This window comes from Solanum lycopersicum, chromosome 11, assembly GCF_036512215.1.
Source record: "Solanum lycopersicum chromosome 11, SLM_r2.1".
Classification (NCBI taxonomy): Eukaryota; Viridiplantae; Streptophyta; class Magnoliopsida; order Solanales; family Solanaceae; genus Solanum; species Solanum lycopersicum.
Window position 1 is genome coordinate 2,383,295 of NC_090810.1, and position 15,137 is coordinate 2,398,431.

General features: G+C 32.4%; 3 protein-coding genes across 4 annotated transcripts; 2 read left to right on the forward strand and 1 right to left on the reverse strand.

Annotated features, from left to right (window-relative positions):
* Window positions 1-3,629: 3,629 nt before the first annotated feature.
* LOC101252545 (uncharacterized) lies at window positions 3,630-8,277 on the forward strand. The gene has a single exon (XM_004249951.5). The coding sequence runs from the start codon at window positions 4,666-4,668 to the stop codon at window positions 6,067-6,069; it is 1,404 nt and encodes a 467-aa protein (XP_004249999.1). The 5' UTR covers window positions 3,630-4,665; the 3' UTR covers window positions 6,070-8,277.
* On the reverse strand, window positions 7,779-8,243 carry LOC104644458 (uncharacterized). Its single transcript, XM_010314263.4, has one exon. It carries the CDS (start codon window positions 8,241-8,243, stop codon window positions 7,779-7,781), a length of 465 nt encoding a protein of 154 aa, XP_010312565.1.
* Window positions 8,278-9,137: 860 nt separating the features above from the next.
* LOC104644459 (probable bifunctional TENA-E protein) lies at window positions 9,138-14,788 on the forward strand. 2 transcript variants are annotated; one of them, XM_069291217.1, is made up of 5 exons: window positions 9,138-9,341; window positions 9,427-9,650; window positions 10,370-11,785; window positions 13,586-13,803; window positions 14,067-14,788. In XM_069291217.1, exons 3-5 carry the CDS (start codon window positions 11,642-11,644, stop codon window positions 14,380-14,382), a joined length of 678 nt encoding a protein of 225 aa, XP_069147318.1. In that variant the 5' UTR covers window positions 9,138-9,341; window positions 9,427-9,650; window positions 10,370-11,641; the 3' UTR covers window positions 14,383-14,788. The 2 variants fall into 2 exon arrangements, with proteins under 2 accessions (XP_069147318.1, XP_010312566.1); XM_010314264.4 differs by lacking the exons at window positions 13,586-13,803; window positions 14,067-14,788 and having other exon boundaries at window positions 10,370-10,941.
* The last annotated feature ends 349 nt before the right edge of the window (window positions 14,789-15,137 follow it).

Here is a 15,137-nt window from a genome sequence, read left to right on the forward strand (position 1 = left end):
TTATTTAACAAGTACATCAAACACATGCAGACCTAAGTACAGAATTTTATATATATTGTGACTTTTTTTTATGTTTACGCGTAATTGTATTTTTCATATTATAAATATTGAATTTAGTTGAATTTTGATATAAAAACTTTACAACCACACCCTTGACAAGAATTATACATCATTCAATAATATCAATAAAAATCTAGTAGATGGCAAATCTTTGATCGTGCGTAATTTTACGTAACATAAAGATGAGCTTAAATGAAGCGACAAAGTAGTCAAGTTGTGATGGAGGATACCTAAGTTGTTAAATAGTAGAAGAAGTACAGATAGTTGAAAAAGACGAGAATGAAAATGGTGGATCATTTAGAGAGAGGGGTCGGTATCAATCCAACTACCTTACTCACTAGTCATTAAAATTTCAATTGAAATGGAATTAAAAATAATGTTTGATCGTGAAAATTTTAAGTATATTTAAAAATTGTATTAGTGTTATCTTTTTGGATTTTTACGAATAATTTGAGATGAAAATAGATTTTAGGTATTTTTCAAATTCCTGACTTCAATATTGGATTTCAAAATCCTATGACCCAGTTGCGATTTTCAAAATTTAACTCGACAAAAAAATAAAAATAAAACCACGCACCCCTCAAAAAATACAGAATTACGAAAACCAAGTCTTTAACGATCTCTTGAAGGAATTGGGTGGTTGGAGAACTTTTACGTGTGCGCAAAATGAAAAAATTAGGAAACATGTGCTTTAATTTGGCTTTGAATTATAGTTATGTCTTTCAACTTCGGATGTGCACAAGTAGACACTTAAACTTGTATAAAGTTAAATAAACAAACATACATGTCTTGGATGTCATCCTACATGTTATTTTTTTGTCCTACATGGTGTCTTACATGTATTATGTCATGTAGGACTCATTTGTTTATTTATTTAAAAGTTGGATTGTTAAAGTGTCTGTTTGTACATTATGAAAGTTAAAAGGTCAAAGTTAAAATTTGAATTCAAGTTTAGGGTCTAATATATTAAAATTAGGTGTATAGGATAAACATGTACATTATAAAAACTTCTCAAAGTACAAAACTAGAATTAACATGGTTCTAAATATGAAAAAAAAAGAAACCCTCAAAATACCTTATTAACTAGCATTAATATGCATGTTAAGATTGTACTCGTTTGCCTTTTCTCTATACAATGTATCTATCACTATTCTTGATTTATCAAATATTGGTATGTTATTTTATAAATTAATTAAGTGTAAGAATTAATATGATTGATAAGTTCAACTAAAATTTCCACTAATTAGAACAAATTTATTTTCGAACCAATATCAGTGAACTTACCCATTTTTGGGAAAGATTTATTTCATTTCTTTTTCCTTTATTTTTTTTTAAAAAAACATTGTACATTAGAATATATAATTGACAACTTCTTAAATCTACTAGTAAATTTTATTTAAATACTTCAATTATAATAAATTTTTATTGGACATTCAAACACGTTATAAAATGTTCATATTTTGAGTTTAGATTATATATTTAAAAAGTGTTTTCAAATTTCATGTGTTTGTGCGTATGATTATATTGATATGTAAGTCTAAAATATGCCTCATTCTTTACGATTTATTAGTCTAATGTATATTAATTAAAAAAGATGATATATTTTAAATAATTAACTTATCTAAACATAATGGACGATTGAAACGTGTGCGTACAATTTTTCTAAATTTTACATTGGAAATGTCTAATAAAAATGTTTTAGCATGTGTTCTGATGTTTAGTTAGAACATGTCATAGTTCGATTGTCTAAACAAAATTTACTAGCGAGTTCAAGAGGTTGTTAGTATACTATTTTTTTTATATATATATATTTTTCATTAATAAAAAAAGAGTAAGGTTTATGGTTGAACTTTATGGTATTTTTGTGATCTCATTCAAGCTGCTTAATTTGTTGTTAGTTGCCAGCCTAAAGTTCTTTCTCATTTATTTCTAATTTATAATTAGTTTGTTATTTATATTTATAGTAATGAAAAAGAAAGGTTTATTTGTCTTTTTTTTTTCTACAAATTTTAAACTTCAACCACTACTTCAAAAAAAGGGGCTCATTATCGACAGAAAATATCGATGGCAGGCAGTCGATACAAACTGAAAAACAATTATGGTGACAAACACAATATGTCGATCCTAAAAATCGATTAATTATTTACATGTCCTTCAGGATGACTCAGTTGGTTCTTAGAGTTGTTGATAGATGATTTTGGATCGATCGATTGAGTCGAGTCTGTCACATAAGCTTGTTTAGTACGTTTTACATCTCATATATACATATCGGGGGTTTTACCAGCACACACAAAGTGTTCATCCAAAGAACAAAGACTATAATAGAAATTGTAATGATTGCAGGTTATTCCGAATTTTTTTAAAAATGAAATCTATGTAAAAGGAATTTCATTTTGTAGTATTATTTTCAAAATTAATTCCATATAGATAATTATATGATTTATTACACGGTAGTAAGAGTAAATTATTTGAACATAGCAATCCCAATTTAAGTTGGACTGGGATCTCTCTATTTTGGAATGTTGCAAAATGTTTGGTGCTAATCCATTGCGTAGAATTAGTTTGAGATTTACGAAAGCTAATTCGAATATTACAATTATGAAACCAACAAAATCATTCAAAACTTTAATTTGCACAATCTCAAATTTATTTTTCTATTTAATTTGTAAATTTTGATGTATTATATTTTCTCCATCGCTAGCTTGAAGTTCAAAATTTGTCTGTACAACTTTTATTTGAAATTATCAAAGAATGTGGTGCATTAGACGGGTCACTTTTCCCTTAATCTTAAGTTTCATAGAACTTTAGGTATGAAAAATTCTTGATAGGGACTAGGGAGCGTCCCCTCTCTCTCCTCAAATGGAACCTTAATTACCTGACGCGAATCTGAATTAGTTAACATCTAATACAGATATCGAACACCAAATAAAAAATCAAAAAGAAATAATCTTACTTTATATATATATATATATTAGCTACTTACAAATTTATTTTTTCTATTATACTCTTAATTTATCAACAATGAGTTAATGCCTTTGAAAAATATACTAGTAAATACGTTTGGAACCTTATAAATGAATATGGACAAATTAATTAATTCAATGCACTAATCATTATTTTCTTAATAAATATTAAGTCTTTCAATAAATCAAAATGTAATATGTAAAGAAAGACAAGGGGAGTAATTATACTTTCATTTGTTTCAATTTATTGTTCTATTTTCCTTTTTAATCTTGTTAAAAAGGAATATGTCTACCCCTAAAGCCTAGCTCGAGTGACAAAATGTGAAAGATATGTGACTTATGTCGCAAATTCAAGCTCCACTTCATACGCCTCAAAGCCCATATATAAGAAGAGAAGGATAGAAAAACAAGTCCATTATCTACCAAATTTAAAAGATTTGATTGATCCAAAAAAGACCCTTTAAACCAAAAAAAAATAAAATCAGTTTGAGTACTGATGTCATAAAGTGTGCTAGGTAGGTTAAAACAAATATCACAACAAAGTACTAATAATTCCTCAAAACTAATTGAATGATAAAAATGCCAAACAACTAAACAATATCATTCATATCTCTGAATATATTAGAAATATAATTAATCATGTGAAAACACAAACCAATAACTTCACAGTCAATCACATGATTTAAATGTGTATAAATTATCAAGCTTATAAGAAAAGCAAATAACTACGAGTTAAAAGTCTTTTTTACCTTATAATTAGTTAATCATCGACATATTTTAGTTAATGGTCATATCGTCAATATACCGAGTTATCAAAAGGTGCGGCCCCTTGTTTGGAAGAAACACCCCCTCCAAAAAGAAAGATAATTGTTGTGAAGGGATAATTTTACAATGAACATCTTGTTATAAAGACGGTTGTTGATATTTTTATTGATTTCATCATAGGTATAATATTGTTATAAAAAATAAAATATAACATAAAAAAGGCCTTATCTAACAATGAAATTTGATTAGAAAATATGATTAATCGAAAGTTAAATATGCTTGTAAGGATTAAAAATGAAATTTATTGATAATAGAAAGGCTAAACTAGTGTATTTAGTCATAAACTTTCGACATTTATCTCAAGTATCTACTATTTAACTATGAAATTCAAAATAAAATTGAAAATATAATATTCAAAGTATTTTCAAGTTCTCGTGCCAAACAGGTTTTTGGTAAACTTCCGCTCCCATTCACAAATATTCAAAACAAATTAGACTCAAATCCATGTTTAAACGCAATTTAAATTCCAAAAATCATAATTTCAAAAAAAAAAAAAACTCAAATTTCAACTTCTAAAAAACAATCCATAGCCAAAAATGTTTACTTTCAAAAACTCATATTTTCCTCGTGTCAACCAGGTTTTGGAAAAACTTCCGCCCTTGTATACTAAAATTCAAAACAAACTCACGTAAAATGCATGTATAAACTCAATTTAAATTTCAAAGACTCCGAAATTTAGAACAATTTATAGCCAAAAACCGCAACTTCAAAAACTCAAATTTTCGAATTCCTATAAACTATAAAGGCATCACATTCTTCCTTCAATTTTTTTCACCTTATTAGAACTTTCCCTCCTCTTTCAAGAAGAACAAAAATAATGGCTCTGGATCTAACAGCCTTCAAAACCATCGTCCCGTCCCGGTACATCACCTTCACAATCCCAAATCCATTGCTTCATCTTCGTCACTTCAATGCTTCTCAACTCCGTGTTGCAGTTCTTGATTCTCCGGCGCCTTCAGAACCCGTTCAAATCGCTGCAATGTTGGTTCCGATCGGTCGGGAAGCTGATTGGTATTTTTCAACCGAACAAGGTCATCTACAACTCATACTTAACTTCCCTCAGCTCTCTCGACTTGTTTTAGTTGGGAATTTACCGAATTCGACTAACCCCATTTCGTATAATCCCCTGTTACGTACCGATGGTGTGGTGGGTGTGGCGGATTTGGCTGTTGTTGAAGAGAATTTGATGCCATTGTTGATTGAGTTGATACCCAGATCGGCATTTTGTCGAACAGGTGATGGGTTATGTGAAATTCCGTTTTTGAGATATGAAGATGAGGTGGTTCGCAGTTTGGTGTTGGATAGATGTGTTGGGGAGTTTGTTGGAGAGATTTTGATTGAAGATGTGGAGTTGGAATCGGAAGATAGAGGTGTTAGAGAGTTTAGAAGGAGATTGAGGTTTAAGAGAATGCCGAATTTGGTACAAACACAGATAAAAATTCAACCTAAGAACCTCGATTTTGTTAACATGGAGGAAGTAGAATTTGAGATTGTTGATGATGGGGTTTTAGTTCATCCTTATTTGACTGCAATGGTGGCGGGTCTTTCAGTAATCCGATCATTCTTGGACGCGAAAATTGGAAATGGGATAAAGCCGAAAGCTCTGTGTTTGGGTGTTGGAGGAGGGGCACTTCTTGGTTTTTTAAGCTCTCAATTAGGGTTCCAAGTCTTGGGTATTGAAGCTGATAATGTTGTTTTAGAAGTAGCAAGGAGATACTTCGGTTTAGAACGTGGTAACTCGATACGTTTATGTGTTGGAGAAGCACTAGACATGATTGGGAAGTTCGCGACTCAAGCTGAAAGTGATGGTTTTCGTGGTTATGTTTTGAAGAATGGTGAGCTTTTGAATGATTTCGACTGTAAATTTGATGTGATCATGGTTGATTTAGACGCGACTGATGCTTATATGGGTATGAGTGCTCCTCCTTCAGCGTTTTTCCAGAAAAATGCGTTGTTTGCTATAAGAACATTGCTTAGCAAAGATAGTGTTGTCATCATGAATGTGATTCCTTCAGACAAGACATCTTACAAGCTAGTAATCGCTGAATTCAAAGAAGTTTTCGCGGAGTTGTATGAGATAGATGTTGGAAATGAAGATAACTTTGTTCTTATTGCCTCTGCTTCAGAAATCGAACATGTCCCCGTTCATCGTCAAAGTAAATTTCTAAAGAAGTTGAAACAAGTATCAGGATGTTTTCTGGACTCTATAAGATTGATCTGAAAGGGTTGTTGGTAGCTCAAGTAAATTTGTGCAGCATATGGAGTGATATCTTTTGCTTAAGTTTTTGATAGAAACGATGAGCCAGGACAAAGGCAAATCTAATAGTTTTTTGGACGATAGAGAAAACAAGTTGTATAAAGTTCATTTGAGTTCAGAGAATTACAAACATGAATTTTGCTTTCATATTGGTTGTATTTGCATTGATAGAAAGTTTGTGCATTTTCCTTAGGAGTTTAATACGATGTTTGCTTGGTGGAATAACTAATGCTCTGTGGCCCGCCCTTTGAACCAATCACAACTTTCTAAGCTCGATGGATAATGAGCCAGTTCCTCTACCCGTCTCCACTTAAATACCATGCTTCACTTTGCGTGGTATGGGTTTGAACGTGCGACCTAAGCCACAAATCCTCCACCTTTTGACAGTCCAGCTAAGCCTTGAGGACATAAAGATATTAATTAAGACAAGTTCTTTCTAGCTTTGAGAGGTGTATTGCAACCAATTCATTTTTATCTTGATTGTACTATTAGATAAATAGGTCAAAACATCAACGATAAACCCAATTTTATCCTACAAGGTGGTGCCTTGGGAGGGTAGAATATACATAGACCCTTACCCCATGCCTTGTGGAGGTGAGTTATGCACTAGCCGAAAAAATGAACCCAAGTCTGTACCGGGGAAGGGTACTATTCTACCACTAGTGCTTTGATTATTCAAAGATCAAAGCATCAAAAGAATTTATGTAGTCACTGCTTATAACCTGTTTACACAGAAACTGTGCAACTCCAGTTCATGCAGTTTCTTCCACAATTGCTGCAGCTCACAGGTTCTCCAGTTTAGTACCTAATGCAGGTGATCAGAGTAGCATCTCTTTCAGCTCAAAGTCTCTTCTCCAACTAACTTGAGCTCAGCTACACACGACGAAAACTTAATACCACCTATAGTGTATCCATTCTTGATGTCTCGTAATTAGGCCATGTGCTGAGTTAAATCGATTACTTGTTTATATAATTTGAAATACGATTTGGGAGCTGTAATCATCTATGGATGAATCAAGCTTCTCATTTCACTCAGACAATCCATGGCTATTTGAAGCTCATTGCAGCATTCTCTTCAAGTCTTCTAAAACAACCACTAACTATTCTCTTTACCCTGATTTATGTATGCATTTTGGCATCACCAACCACTCATAAGAAGAACTAGAAGCAAATGTATGGATTTAACCAACTAGTTTTAGTTTAAACTATCAAAAAAATTCACTAAATACGTACAAAACTTAAGTTACTAACACTAAATATCGTCATCCTAAAGTTTAGAACCCATAAAGTTCAAATCCTCGTTTCGCCTCAGCCAATCATCAAGTTCTCATTTCTCAAAGATCCATTAATTTGCCCTTTTATCTAATGCTTCCTATGCTAAACAATTGATTGGTTCTAGAACTTGCAAGTAACTAAACGAAAAACAACAACACACCCAATGTAGTAGTCCCCACAAAGTGATGTATGGTGTCTGGGACGAGTAGAGCGTAGTAAGCCGACTTTACCTACCTCTAAGGTTGAGGGAGAGGCTGTTTTCGATACACCTCGACTCAAGGAAAAACAGTCCAAAAAAGATAAAAACAACAAGAGGCTGATAAAAAAAAAAGGAACTTTTAGTATATAACCAATTTCAAGCTAAACAAAACAAAAATACTATCTTTACACTAAAATAGCTAAAGCAGAGTAATAAGAATGAAAATTAAAAGAGCAGCAATGAAAGAGTACTTAAGAGCAGCAAGAAGAATAGCCAAAGCAATCACAAACAACTGCCACAATATACTTACACTAGCCCATGTTAACAGACCCGTTAACCCGACTGCCACAATATTATCCGGGTCAGGATCCAACAAAAGATCCATCCATCTCAAATTCAATCTGGGTTTTCCTCCACCATCACCATTACCATTACTATTACTTCCATTCCCATTGCTGAAACCATTGTTTTTCAACCCATTTTCTTGCTTTTCAGTATTGTTGCTCCCATTTTCAGCTGCAAAAACAATGAAGTGTTTTCTTTTAGGGCAAATCTTTGATTTGGGGGTGTGAATTGGGGAAAAAGGGAAATGGGTTTTGGAGATTGAGGGATTTTGAAGGATTGGTGATGAATAGGAGGGGGATATGTACATTGAAATTGCCATGAAAATTGATTAGAGGTTCAAGGTAAATGGAGAGGAATCAAACAAAAAGGGTTTTTTTTTATTTAGCTAAAATTAGGATTTTGACCTCTTTAAGCACTTTGGTCCTCAAAAACTTATAAAATGTTGCTCATGCACCTTACTTGTATCTCTTAAAACAAATTGTTGTGGTAGTTTTAAAGTATGGGCATTAACCATAATGAATTTTAATTGCACGATAAAAGTGTTTCACCCTTACCTAAAGATTTTAGGTTCAAGCTTTAGATGCAAAGAAAATGTTGATTTAAACTTTTAAATAATATGTTGAAATCATAACTTAATTTAAATACACAAATTTCAGAACGTTTAAATCAAAAATAATAGCTCAAATACTTACATTCTTTAGTTCAAAGTAGTGAGAGTTATGCTCATTGCAGGGGTTCTTTACGCCTGGATAGTATCAAGACTCTTGTGCCCCGACCCTTGATCAGATAAAGTTATTCGTCTTATGACTCACAACAAAAAATGAGCCTTGCAACAAGACACGAATATTCCCACCGTTCCCTATGGTCCATTCATGGGTTGGGTTAGGGGAACATTCGAGTGATTGCCGTTGCAGATTCATGAGCATTATTCCCGATTGAATTTTACAGAATGTGATTCAAATTTAATTGAATCTCTAATCAAAATTTTAATATGTGCTTCAAACATAAGACGAATAATAAAAAAAAGGGATAAAAATCTATGTCTAGTAGAAGCTGGAGGCTTCTCAAAGCGGTGGAAACACTAATTTCCTTAACACGTGTCTATTTTATTGCTTGACACTTCTAATTCTAATAACTAAAAGCACCCAACATGAAGTATATAAAAATGGGTAAATTCTAGTACAAGAACAATATGCAATTATAGAGGGAAAAAAAAAAAACTTATCATATTAGGAATTAATTAATCAAATTAGATATGGAGGATAAAAATAATAATGATTATAAGGGAAAACAATTAACACAAATAGAAAAATGGATAAGAAAACACAAGTTAGAGTATAGTGCAGCTACTAGACATCCATTTATTTATTCTATTCATGATGGTTCTATTGATTTCTCTTGTTACAAGAAATGGCTGGTAAATCTTTTTTAGTTTAATTTTTAATTTTTTTCCTTTTTTTTTTTTTAAATTTAATGTCTGAATAAATAATTATGAAGTGCAGGAAAGGGAATATTTGTTTGTGAAAACAGCTTTGGTACCATTTGCAGCTAGTGTTTTGGTTAAAGCTTGGAAAGAGTCAATTGATAGCCATGATGTTGAGGTTATTTTGGCTCTTTTGGCTTATATGAATGATGAGGTTTCTTGGTTAAAACAAGAAGCTCCCAAGTGGCATATTTCCTTGACAAGTGTGGTTGTTGATGACAAGCCCCTCCTTGATTACTTTAGGTAATTACGTTTTTAATCTGGTATTCGATATTTATATTATTTCTCTAGCAACTCCAATAGATTTTGTTTTATTCTCGAGTTTTAAAATTTGAAACTTCTGATTTGGTTAGGGAAGAGATCTCAATCATTTCACCACAATTCACCATTGTTACTCTTAACTGATTATACCATTAGTAATACTTAGGGGAGAATCAATTAGGATTGTTTCATTCGTTTCATCACAATTCATGTTGTTACTCTAACTGATTATACCATTAGTAATAGTTAGGGGAGAATCAATTAGGGTTTGTTTCATTCTCGAGTCTCAAACTCGAAACTTTTGATTTGGTTAGGGAAGAGATAATATAACAATTATTCCACCCAAAATATGTTAGTTTTAACTAATTACTACTATTAGTAATACTTTATTAACCTTTAGTTAATATCCAACAATAACTTGGTACCCTTGAATTGTTTAGTGGGTATTTTTTAATATGTGTGTGTAAGAGAGATTTGGCTTAACATTATATTATTGCCTAATTGTTTTAACTAGGCAAATATTATTACCATATGTTATAAATTGCAATTATTACTAAATGACACAAGTACAAATGGTATTCATGACCACCATTTCTAAAGGTTAATTATATATGTTCCATTCACTTCTTTAAAATGTTAATTTTGTCATATATTTTTTAATTTAATTATATGATATTTATGTAATTAATTTTATAACACAGTTTTTTCGAACGTTTGACAAGCCCAGAAGTGAAGTATACAGAAGCAATAACCATTTTATGGGCAGTGGAATCAGTTTATTACAATGGATTTAAACACTGTTTAGAAGGAGGAAATAATACTCCAAATGAAATGAAAGAGGGTTGTAAAATATGGGGCAATGATAATTTCAAACAATATTATGAATCAGTTGAAAACATAGCTAATCGAACCCTAGGAGAGGCGTTGGACGAAGACGTATCGAAGATTGAAGTATTAATCCTTGAATTTCTTGACAATGTTGTTCATTTTTGGAATATGAACCTTGGAGGAACTTAAAAAGTTTTTGTATCGTATCGTGGTACGTACTATAGTTCAATGTTTAATATAGTTATCGTATGTTATCGACTTATTTCCTTGTATAGACCATGTAGAAAAATAATGTATATCAATGTACATGTATAGCTAGCGTGAGTGTGTATGTGTGTCTATATATATAGATAGAGAGTAGTGTGTTTGTGTTAAGTAGTGTTGATTATACTACTTGTTTGTCCCTTTTAATAAATTGTGGAACTTGTGTTCACTTACAAATCAATTATTATAAGACTTGTGTTATAATCTAAACTTTGTATTAAAATTTTCCGTCGTATTTATTGTTCTACCTTTGTATCTCAGTTCTTTTTGATATGAGAAATTATTTTCAATTATACGTTTTGAATTTTTCAGAAATATTACCCGAAGTATAAAATTTATCTTATCATATTTTTTAAATTCTTTATCATTTGATGGAATTATATAATTTGATGTATCGAGATGTTAGTATTTGAAATTCACGGAATTTTTGTATTTTGAAAATGAGTGAAAATTTTCTTTTTTTTGAAAAAGAGTAAAATATGATCTTTTACTTCTTAATATTATAAGATTTGTATGAACATATATTTCTCAAATCATAGACGTATTTTTTGATTTGATTTTAGTTTATATTTATATTTTTTGTCTTTTGTGATTATATAAATAAATATCTAAATTTGTATCAAGTGGCTCTTACTATACTGGCAAAGAGCTCTCTCGTTCGCTTATTTCGTAATTAGAACTCACAATCTCAAAATTGAAAATAAATAATATTGAACTAGCAACTCGAAAAACATTTAGGCAGGGCAAGTGTTGTTTGCCCCGACCCGGCCCATATCCGTTTCTCTGTACAGTGCCTCAACTTCTCCACTATTTTCCCAAAGAAAAAACAAATAGTCTCCGCTCCATAGCAAAAGGAAGAAGAAGAAAGAGTTGAAAAGAAAATGGAAGAATGTAACAAAGAGATATCGATGATCCAAAAATGGCTAAATCAACACAATGAACTCTACACTTCCGCTACCAGACACCCATTTACTCTTAGCATTCGCGATGGCTCCGTTGACCTCTCTGCTTTCAAAAGATGGCTGGTAATTTAATTTTCCCCCAAAATTCTTATGTTTCTTCACTTAAGTTCTTCTTTTACATGTTAATGGTACTTAACATGAAGTTTATGTTAATTGAGTGATTCAATTAGAACTATGACTATGTTAAGTTCTGCTTCGATCTAACTCACGCTCCAAAAGCTAACTTAACAACACTACAATGGGGATAAGGCTATCATTCCCAATATAACATATCCTCATGCTCGGATGGCGGTATACTCCGCTCTCTCTCTCTCTGATACCATGTCAAATTAGATCTTTGACTTAACTCATATAGTAACACTTCAAAAGCGAGCTCAAAGAGAGGATTGTCCAAATTATATAATGAACAGAGGATTCTCGTTCAAATCCAATGTAGGATTATTGTTGAAACAAATTCGATTTCATAATAGAAAATTCACATATTATAATCACTAAATTCGAGGTTATAACAGAAAATGGAACTAACAAAGAGAACTATTCTAGAAGATAACTAGAAGGAGATGAGAGACATACACTCAGTTCTCTCAACAATTTGCATATACCATTCTTTCTCATCCGTTGTTCTTTTAATTAGTTGTTGATTGGGCTTGGGTTCCCAAATCAATCTTTGAGAAGGCCTTCTAATTTTGCTGCTTCTTTTCGACCCAATAACTAGTTGTGTGGCATCCGTATAGGTATCGATATTAGGCCGAAGTTGGTTCATAACAATTGTCATCAACACCCCTCACGTTTGGATCCGAACTTTCTTTATCCGGGGTTTCACTGTTGTCTGGTCAGAGCATGACATCCAAGGACGGGGAGTATATTCACAAATTTGACCCCTTGTCCTTGTGCAACCAGTAGTTTTACTGTATAGTGTAAAATAAGTTTAGAGAAGGAATTATTCTTTTCAAGGATAATAGAGGAAAAGACCTGTGGAGATTAAAAGTTACATCTGATGCTAATTGTGTAGTGAGTTTGCTGAGCTTTTTGCGGATCAATGTCACTATTCTTCTCCGGTGTCATTTACCAAAACAATGATCTCGTTATTGCCTATTCTAGCAAAACAAGAATATGGTATTTATGGTATATTCTCGAAATCCATATATCTACAGTTGTGGCAATGGGGGTGTGATTTGGTGATACACCAATTTTACCACTAGTAGACAAAGTCACAAAACGATTACTAAGTTCATAGCCTTCACAATAGCTTCATCGATATTACCTACCAAATAAAAGGTTTGAGTAGGAAGACCATCTAATTCTCGTTAAAGGGGAGAAAGTTGCTGCTTACTATCAATGACTCCATGTACTGTTCTAAAGCATTTAAGTGTGGACTACCTTAGAGTTGTTCTAACTATCTTTATTTGATTATTTCTGTGAATACTGTGGAGCTGAACTGAATGTACTGACCGCTAACCTGAATAATTATTGTTTCCGGCCTATAAATTTAAAGATCTGATGGGAGCTTGATGACGCTTTAGTATTGTATTAATTTGCACAAGATAATTGACTTTACACAGCATATCTACTCCCAAATTCCCAAACCACATACATTCCTAGGCAGCGGTAACTGCTGCCACATATTCAGCTTTAGTGTTTGATACTGCAACATCATATTCCGCAAACTAATCAGAGCTTGATGGTTTTGATTATTATGTATTGTGCTGTAAGCCTGTAACGATATTCTCCGAGTGTAACACTTATCTTCTCTTTTTTTGTTTCTGCAACTAAAGTATGTGCCTTGTTCTGTACTTCTGTTCAGCTTTCTTCTTGCAAGCACATGAAATTTTCTATCAGTTATAGATTAGATGTTGGATGCAGGGACAAGATTATATATTTGTTAGAGCCTTTGTTCCTTTCGTAGCAAGTTTACTGTTGAAAGCTTGGAAGGAGTCAGATGAAGATTCAGACATAGAGGTCATTTTAGGTGGTATTGCTGCGCTGAACGATGAGGTATCATGGTTCAAGAGCGAAGCATCTAAATGGAGTGTTTCGTTATCCACTACTGTTCCTCAAAAGACTAACCTGGAATATTGCAGGTATAGTCATACACATTTTTCGTAATCAGCAGTCTAGTTTTAGTGGTTCTTGTACCGCTACTATAATCTCTATGCTTTTGTCATAGTTACTATGAATGATTTCCGTTCCACAAGTAGCATTCCACATTGATTGTGTCCTCCCCACCCCCATCCCCACGCCCTTCCCTCCACACCTTTAGGATAACATTTTCCTTTGTACCGAACATACTCAAAATTGCTAATCTGATTTACCACTGAGATATTCTGTTTCATTGACTGTCCAGATTTTTGGAAAGCCTAATGAGTCCTGAAGTAGATTATACAGTTGCTGTTACAGCCTTTTGGGCAATTGAAGCTGTGTATCAAGAAAGTTATGCTCATTGTTTATCAGATGGTTCTAAAACCCCAGAAGAACTAAAAGAGACTTGTCAAAGATGGGGCAATGATGGTTTTGGTCAGTATTGTCATACTCTTCAAAACATAGCTAATCGTCGTCTTGAGAAGTCATCAGAAGATATCATCTCAAAAGCTGAGGCAACAGTTATACGCGTTCTGGAGTATGAAGTTGAGTTTTGGAACATGAGTCGCGGGGAAACCTAATTAAAGTGTCTCTTACCCCCTCCTGCCATTGCTCATGCAGTGATCACATTTCAACTAGTTTGAGATCCTCGCGACATTTTTCTATGCTTGACATATGAACTAGGATGATTTTTTGTATTGTATACAGAAACTTTGAGATCAACTCGTGCACACCTTGACTATTCAAAGTGGTGACTTTAAATGTGAGGTCAAAGTGGAGATTCACAGAAGAAAAACTGCAGTTTGATAATCTAGTTTGAATATAGTATTAGATGATTGAGCAAAAATAAATCAATTTCTCAAAGTAAATGGATAATGTTCATCTCATTATTTATGATGTATTTTCTTTTAGACAAAAAATAGATTATATTCAGTGGCGTACGCAGAATAATCGATAGATTAATAAAGCGATAATTTTTTTCTCTGATATACATTTTTGCATATACTGAGGCTTCGTCTCAACATATTTAATATATTGCACTTTTGATACTTCTGTATAAGACTAAATATATTTGACCTTCAATTAATTGGAACATGCACTTCGATTTCTTTACTTGTTAATATTTCACAAATTTATCATAATTATTAGTTATTCATGTATTATGTTAAATTTATATTATTACTCCATATTCAAAGATTAAATATATTTGACGAATAACTGATGCTTGCTAACATTATTTTCTAAGAAATGTAAGTAATTACTAATATAAAGAAACTTTGGAACATTACTTTGTTTTATTTGATTTAATAATAGAGAATTAGTCAAACGCATTTCG

Bases quoted from the DNA above. Each gene is read 5' to 3' on its own strand.
- LOC101252545 (XM_004249951.5), top strand. From the start codon at position 4,666: ATGGCTCTGGATCTAACAGCCTTCAAAACCATCGTCCCGTCCCGGTAC.
- LOC104644458 (XM_010314263.4), bottom strand. From the start codon at position 8,243: ATGGCAATTTCAATGTACATATCCCCCTCCTATTCATCACCAATCCTT.
- LOC104644459 (XM_010314264.4), top strand. From the start codon at position 9,180: ATGGAGGATAAAAATAATAATGATTATAAGGGAAAACAATTAACACAA. The intron at 9,342-9,426 runs GTAAATCTTTTT...TATGAAGTGCAG, and splicing joins CTTGTTACAAGAAATGGCTG to GAAAGGGAATATTTGTTTGT. The intron at 9,651-10,369 runs GTAATTACGTTT...TTTATAACACAG, and splicing joins CCCCTCCTTGATTACTTTAG to TTTTTTCGAACGTTTGACAA.